General features: G+C 28.0%; 1 protein-coding gene across 1 annotated transcript; it reads right to left on the bottom strand.

Annotated features, from left to right (window-relative positions):
- Positions 1-753: 753 nt before the first annotated feature.
- On the bottom strand, positions 754-8,192 carry LOC107442985 (protein cornichon). Its single transcript, XM_016056706.3, has 5 exons — positions 8,038-8,192; positions 7,348-7,416; positions 3,903-4,015; positions 3,059-3,202; positions 754-1,323 (listed from the first exon to the last, which is right to left on the bottom strand). The coding sequence occupies exons 1-5, from the start codon at positions 8,116-8,118 to the stop codon at positions 1,293-1,295; spliced, it is 438 nt and encodes a 145-aa protein (XP_015912192.1). The 5' UTR covers positions 8,119-8,192; the 3' UTR covers positions 754-1,292.
- Positions 8,193-8,434: the final 242 nt, after the last annotated feature.

Raw genomic sequence — 8,434 nt, 5'->3', positions numbered from 1 at the left:
AGAGAAAAACACCATTGTATAGAGTCATTCACGCAGTAGAACATGGTATTTCGGCAATTCCTAGTAATATGAAACTAAGTTAATAACTGAAGTGAAACTCTATTATAGACGAAACTTTAATCATGGTTGACATGGTAATGGATTCTTCACCACAATGTGCTCAATTGGAATATTTAGAACATTGAGAAAGTATTGCACACTGACAACAACTTGCTGAAATGAGTGTTCAGCAACTTATAGAAACATCCACAAGAGAGCATCAATTTAAATGGGGGTCCTTTTTCTGACACTATTTTCATGCAATTAACTTATGAATATTGGCAAGTATATGGCATACTTCAGTTTATTTGCAGAACACATCACTTTCCTTTTCTTTACATCCATTTGATAGCGGAGAGCCACATAGGATATCAGTCGATGCGACACTACTCTGTACAATATCTGTGTTAAGAAATTTCTAATAATACAAGATAATCTAAACATTTTTCAAAAGCTATTAAAACTGGCATTTTCATCTATTAATCTATCTTAATTCATTTAAATAAAATAATGTTAAAAAAATCTAATATATTTACAGTGTTACTACTGTTTTATTATATTATGCTAATACAGTTTTAAAACATATCAGAACAAAGTTTCGAAATTTTAGGGTATTATACTAGAATAATGTAATAAAATAAAAAACTGTCTCGAAAATTTTTAAGTTATAATTGTAAGGTATGTGTATAATTAGAAAGTCAAAACCAAGACCAATACACCCAACATTTAATTTATTGGTTGTTATCTCTCATTCCTCGTCGATCTTCAAAAACTAAAAATTCTACAATAACTATATTTCCAACAAAAAAATATTTTAACAATATCAAAAGAATTTTAAAAGTTTCTATTACATTGACTAAAGCTGAAACAAAGAATACAGAACTGAAAAAAAAAATCAAGAAAAAATATTTTGAGGGGTAAAAAAAATTTAATAGAGAACAATCAACATTCAGTGTATAAAATACAATAGCACAATCGTTCATATGTCATCATATAAGTGTACAACCATAAATATACATGCATTTACAAGATAAGAACTACTCTTGGACAAAGAGGTTCTGAATGAAGTGTGTGTTGTAGAAATGATAACTGATAATCACGGAGTATAACGAGCAGTTGAATAACAAGAGTTCAATGAATTTACAATTTGTACATAAATGGGTATTTATCTCTAAGGAGATTTCTCCAAAAACATTTAAATACTTTCTTACAAAGGAAAGCTGCTGACATTGATTTTCTTTTATAGGAGGCTTCTAGACACTAGAGATAAGGGTGTAAATCATTCTGAAAAGACAGTCAAAATTAAATATTACAATAGTAAAATTTTAACTACATAAATGGCATCACTGTTTAATAATTATAACAATCAATGGATAAATGCACTATATTTTGCTTAACGTTATGCAACAAATGGAACTATGCTTACATTGAAGGTTTTGCTTACTTTTTAGTGGTAAAATCGTAATGGATTCTAGGCAGTCAAGATTGTTGACAGCAACATTAGAATCAATCATTCTCATTTATTCGCAATTATTTAATTCTAAATTATCTACAGGCTTATTTTAAGTTTTAACAGTTTCTTCAAAACCTAAGTTATCTTCAATTTGCATAAATTAAGTTGTGGGAAACTACAAACTGTTATTTGTTTAAGTTATTGCAGGTATGCTTCTTAGACAAAATTTGATTAATGGCATTAACAAAACTTTGTAAATAGCAGTATTACATAAACTATGTTTTACAGCAGTAATATTTGATGTGTGCATTAAAAGTTCAATTTCGCAAAACTAAAATAAATAAATAAAGTGATGTTGCTAAGGTCTAAAAAGAAATTTAAATTCAAAATAGAATTTCTATTCAAGTACTAATTGCTTTTATGGGATGTGTGTAAGTGTGTTGCTTTAGGTGATAATATTAATATGAGCTTTTATTTCAGCATGAGAGTAGGATAATTACATATTTGAAATTTTATTTTTTATTTTGAAAAGGACATCCAAAACACCCACTAAATAAATGACAATTCTTTTCATCTTTTGGAAATAACTGGCAAAATATTTTGCATAAATTAATTTTAAAAGTATAAATTTAGATAATATAAAGAAGGGTTTAACTGTAAAGGGCTAAGCCCCAATAGAGTGCTTCCTTCCAGCATGAAATTAAAATTTATAGTGAGGGTTAGATATTATAAAACACTTTGCCAAGAAAGACTAAGGTATGGCATTAACAAATTATGCATGATTATGTTAGATAGCTATTAACTATTGCCAAATTATTAATTAATAGCCTACTCGAATTATCAATTAACATAAGCTTCAGAAATTTAAAATGTATCGGTGGATAAATTAGTAATGGTTCTTTTAAAGCCAAAACACTAAACTTTTAACAGACCATAATATTTATGTAAATAAATGTATTAGTAATTACTGAAAGATTATCTATTAATAGAATATATATCTGACTATTCTCCACTAAAAACACATCTCAGAATTTAAGGGTGGTTTCTGAAAAATTTAGGTCACAGATTCAGGTTGACCTAGGGAGAAATTTAGGTCACAGTTATTTGCATTTAAAAACATACTCCACAAACCTGTATTCATACACTAAGTATAATAGTTAACTTTATAAACAAATTAATTGGATAATAAGGAATCAATAAATTTACAGATGACTAGATACACAAAACAATTCCCTATTTATATAAAGTAGTTATAGTAGAATAATTACAATAAAACATAATGAAATAAAATAATCTTGTAATGCTATATATTTGTGATTGGTTGGTAGTAGAATTCAATGACATAAGGGTGGATAGACTGCAACAACAAATAAACATTATTATGCATAGTTATGTATAGCATAACAGTAATGTAAAAATTTAAAAAAAAGAGTACGAAACAAATGCATGAAATGTATGAATATAGAAAGAAAGATCAATATGGTCTCCAATGCACAATTATATAGTACTTGACAGTTAAAATCAATTCACTCAAATAGTAAAAAGTATTTTTTAAAGCCTACTTACCCATATAAATAATAAAAGAATGACAATATGTAAAAGCCTAACTTAATCCAACCTTCTTTCATTGCTCTGCTTAACTGATCAGCATTCATAATAGTAGTCGGGTCATACAAGCCTGGCCTACTCATCAAGGGTCTAGTACGATACCTGCAATAGGTAAAAATACGTAAAGTACATTTCAATAAAGTATAATTTTAAATTCATCCTGACTGAGAACATAATTGTATTAAAACTACAAATGAAATAGAGATAAAGCTTTTTTTTAAATAAAACTTATAATATAAGAGCACTAGAAGAAAATAACAAAAGGTGTCCCTGATCTAAATTTGTAAAGTTTTAAAAAAAAATTAGTGCTACAGATGTGAGCCAAAACTCGAGACCAGTAGCAGGATTTTGGTCTCTTAACACATTGTATCATCTTAGGTTTTGATAGCAACAGACGCATTTGAAAACTAAAAGATGTTTTTCTTATTCATCCCAGTTGTTTTGTGGATTTAGTCACAGACTATTACATAATTAATGTAATTGATTAAAAAAAACCAGACAAAGGGATAAAGTAGCAATGAAGGCAAAAATACTGACCCTATTAAAAGAGGTAAGAAAATATTTGCGAGTCATGTAAGACAATACATATTCATCAAGCTTGCAAATATTTCTGTAAAATACATGAACAGTAATTCTCCTTACACACTATAATGTGTTAAAATAGTAAATTAGATTATCATAGAAATATACAAGAAAAGAAATTGAATAATTTTAAACCTTTACTTTTAAAATTAAAATAGTAAATTAGATTATCATAGAAATAAACATACAAACAACATAATAGCATAATAAAATTCTGTACCTGTGAACATGGTATACAATGATGGGAATATTTAATAAAACAGTGAACCACTCAAAAGCAAATAGGAATAATGACGTGTAGAGTATATGGATAAAGTATTCTGGCAAAACAAGCTGAAAAGGTAAAGAAAATAGTTTATTTATTGAAATAACTAAATCAAATTTTATAAAAGTCAACAAACTTTATAATATAAGAATTACATATAAGATTCAGCAAATTAACAAAAAATTATTTAATATGCTCAGCAAATTTTAAAGTTGTTTTAAACAAATTGAAATAGTTAGTTTGAACAAACACAAATTAGGATATTAGAAATTAACAATGAGTTTATACACAATAAAGAAATCACTGATAGTTCTGTCAAATGATAAAGAAATTCTTTTCAAATATATGTATACACATTTAATTAATATTTAAAAAACAGAACTAAATGTTCATTTTTCTGACTAAAAACATTTAGCAAATAAAAAAAGACCAAAATTTGATATCCAAAAAAATGAATTTTAACAATGTAATAAATAAGGTTTTCAGATCAGTGTCTGGAATAAAATGTGGCAAGAAAAAAACACAAATAAGGGTATAAATAAACTTTTAAGAAAATACCAGATGAGACCAATTTAAGGGTAATAAACGACAGATATATAGAGAGAAAGTAAAACCTTGTTTTAGCAGACAGCTACTAAACTGAAAAATTTAACCACTTAAGAAAAGGACACGCTACTTAAGAAATCTAACACTAGAAACCATCGTTACTAAAGTCCCTTCATTTTAAAAAAAATAAAGAATTGGAAGTAATGAATTACATTAATATTTATTTAAATGTAATAATTCAAAATTAAAACACAAAAAAAAAAAATAATAATAATTATAAATGAAATACAATCTATACCATTTACATGGCATGCTTCGTTTTATACTGATCCAGCAGGAAAAAAGATTTCAGAGAAATTTGGTTCTGGCTTATTAGATTTCTGTGATGCATTCTAAATAGACTTAACATTCTACTTCCGATTTTATTATTTATAGAGAGAGATAAGTGTCTCAGTTTTTTACATGATATTTGAATGAATCATATTTAGACAAATGTTAGAAATTCTATAAGTAAGTTACGCATGAATTGTTCCTAAATTCAATACATAATATGAAATACCACCCTAGAGAAGAATACATGTTACAAAGAGCTATTGCAATACCAACCTCTAAGGTATCTGGTCCTATTCAGCTCTTGAAAAAAAGAAGTTGCTCCAACGTATAATACGCACATACATTGCAACAACATAAGGAATTTACAATAATGCTCTGAGTTTTTAATGAAAAGGCATAAGGAAATGTTAGTTTTAGAATATACTTCTTGCAATCCCCCCCCCACTCTATATGAAAGCTTGTTTTACTCCCTACTCCATTATTTTATCAATTAAAAAAACACTCACACATATGTTAAACTCGTATTTTAAAAAAATAACACAAAATAATTTACAAAAATTTTCAAAAGAAAAAGAATTTAAAAAAAAGCTTTCTTACATGAAAAATACTGTCCCTGTCAGGTTAAAACTGTATTGCCATATAGAGAGGATATATATTTTTTATTCTTAGAAAATTAGAACAGACAAGAATAATTAGCCAAAAGTTGCAGCATTATTGAATAAATTTTATTAATTAATACCAATTACAGGAATTAAGCAGTTGTACTTAGGCATACTGACAATTGGTGCTGCAGTGACTTCATTAACAAATACGAGAGGAAACAAAATTTTATACAAGATGTTAAAAATATGACTAATAAATAAATGTCACCAAAATCAAGTTAAAAAATCTGCTTCTACTCTGCAATCTAAACCATGATGCCAAATTTAACAAAGAAAACACTGTGGAGATCACTATTTTAGTACTAGTGCTATTACAGGGTGAGTAGCCAAACTCAACAAAAAATATGCACCTTTTAAATACTTTTTAAGCACTCAAAAAATATTTTTAAGCACTATATACATTAACAAAAGTCAAAATAATTTTCATGATCATAATAAAATAATTAGTTTCTGAAAAAGAACTCTTCACTTGATTATATTAGCCATTATAAAATGATCAAGAGATTTTTCGGTTCGATATCAAAGGGCGGAAAATGAAGCCTGAAATTGAGAATATCTTGCAAAATGCAGCAGAGTTGCACATGAAAGTGCAATAATCTCACTGAAACCAGCTCAGTTGTCGCACATACAGACTCGCAAGTATTTCATCAAACATGTAGAATGATTGGCGCCTTCATACTGGACCGACGGTACGACGAAATGGATTGCGGTTGAATGAATGCGGTTGAATGAATTGTGAATGAATGTGGAAAGCATGCTTATGCATAATACATAGCGAAAATCGACATGGTAAAAGAAAAAAAAACTAATTTTCAAAAAGGGAAAATTAAGCACTTTTTAAAAACACCCTGTGAAAAAAGCAGCTTTAAGCGCTTTAAAAAAAGAAAATCTAAAATAAGCACTTTTTAAAAACACTATGCACCATGTATTATAATTGCCAAGATTTTGCAACAACTTGGCCATGGCAAGCAAAAGTTACAAACTACAGAATGGGACAAAATGGAGAGATAAAAACTATAGTGGGGGGATTTCCATATTGTGATCTGTGGCAGAATAATCACCAAGTCTTGGCAACTAAGATCAAAAGAACTAAACGAGAAACTAAAATCAAAACATCACAGAACGGGAGCAACTACATATTTCATATTTCCTTATAATCAACCCTAGCAAACCAAAACAATTTTTTCAAAATATATAGCCAGTTATACAACATCTGGGCAGTTTTGTTTTGCTCTTTAGTAGGTGTATACAGGTATAAATTAATAAAAATATCCCGGAAACATCATCAGTTGTGCCTTATCAATATGCAGCAGAAATGAAATATTCTGCATCTCATAAAACATTAAAAGACAATTATCAGGGGTCTGTCCAAGCCAAATTTACTACCGTCTAGCTGTATCTTCACAAATTCAACTTTAGGAAAAACGGTAGTTTCACAAACTACTTTTTCTTAAAATTTTATTTTTATTTCTCGTAAGAAACGATAAATCCATATTTTCACCATATTTTTAAGTTGATTTTTTAATATAATTTTTAATTTTCACAAAATAGGTACCTCTCAGAAAAACCTACACAGACCCCTGATTATTAATTCATTCACATATCAAACATTACATACATGATTATTTATAATGCCATATGATGATCACATCATATAATTATGATATACATGAATTCAATTTGTAAATACGAAATTGAAATATTTCAAATCCTAAAGAGTTGCATGACAAATAACAACTCACATAAAGAATAAACATTTCATTAATGTAATATGATCATAAAATACAATATTTCATAATAAATTATAATATTTAATAGCAAAATAAATAAGTCCAATAAACAATTTTGGCATTACATACCGGATTTAAGCTGTTACACTGATCAATAGGATTTTTATAATCTGACTTTAATTCTTCAAAAACAATCACCTACAAATATAATTAAAATTTTAAACAATAAGAAAATAAACCTATAAAAAACAAACAAAGGAAGATTAAAATGAAATAACATTATTCGACATACCAGGTATTAATATGCAATAACAATACTCGAAATGTAATAATAATACTCAAATACCATGTTCTCTTAGTCCAAGTATTAAAATTAAACAAAACACAAATTAATTAGGAACAAATAAACTAGTTCTACCCTTATAAGAAAATTAATTAAAATTTCGTTAGCTTAAGAATACTCATTTTAAGTAATTCTGTATTTTTTTTTTTTTCCTGAAACTAAAAGAGATCCAAATATAGGTAGCAGTTATTAAAAATTTGTGTAATGAACTTCCCAACACTAGGAAGAAAATTATAAAATTAAACCAAAGATAATCAGCCATTGGGATGCGCTTAATAATCTACATTGAATAATCATGCATGAAGAAACAACTTTACAAAAGAATATCTTACATAACTTAATACATTTTAAAGAAATTAGACTGGTACTACCACTGACAACATTAACTACTTTATAAAACTAACTGCTACCAAACTAATACTAGTGATAAAAATGAAAAAGTTCGTAATCCCATGTCTAATTATTTAGAAACTTACATGATAAACAGCGAAAAATATTAAGAATGCAGTAAGTATTAATGCAACTATATAGCAGAAAGCGGCAAATGTGAACGCCATGTTTTCTGTTTCTTTCGGATTCGGAATCAAACGATGCCAACTTTTGATTATAAATTTAAAAATAATAAACGCAAATTAATCGAGATGCTAAGTGGTCATTCTCACTGAGCTCTAATGCATGAATCTAGATCACACTTGACAGAAGGCGTGGTTTCACAGCATGGTTTTCGCGTACCCATGATCACAGTGGAAGAAGAATGAGAACCTGACATTTTAGGGCAAAAAAACTCACCAATCGAATTTTCCTTTCGTCTTGACGTCGATCGAAGGAGTGTGAATTGCATTCATAAGACGATCCCAGAGTTAGAGTTTTGGT

Source organism: Parasteatoda tepidariorum, chromosome 1 (genome assembly GCF_043381705.1).
Source record: "Parasteatoda tepidariorum isolate YZ-2023 chromosome 1, CAS_Ptep_4.0, whole genome shotgun sequence".
In the NCBI taxonomy this organism is placed as follows: domain Eukaryota; kingdom Metazoa; phylum Arthropoda; class Arachnida; order Araneae; family Theridiidae; genus Parasteatoda; species Parasteatoda tepidariorum.
Note: the sequence above shows the minus strand (reverse complement) of the source record. Positions and strands in the feature narration are given on the sequence as shown.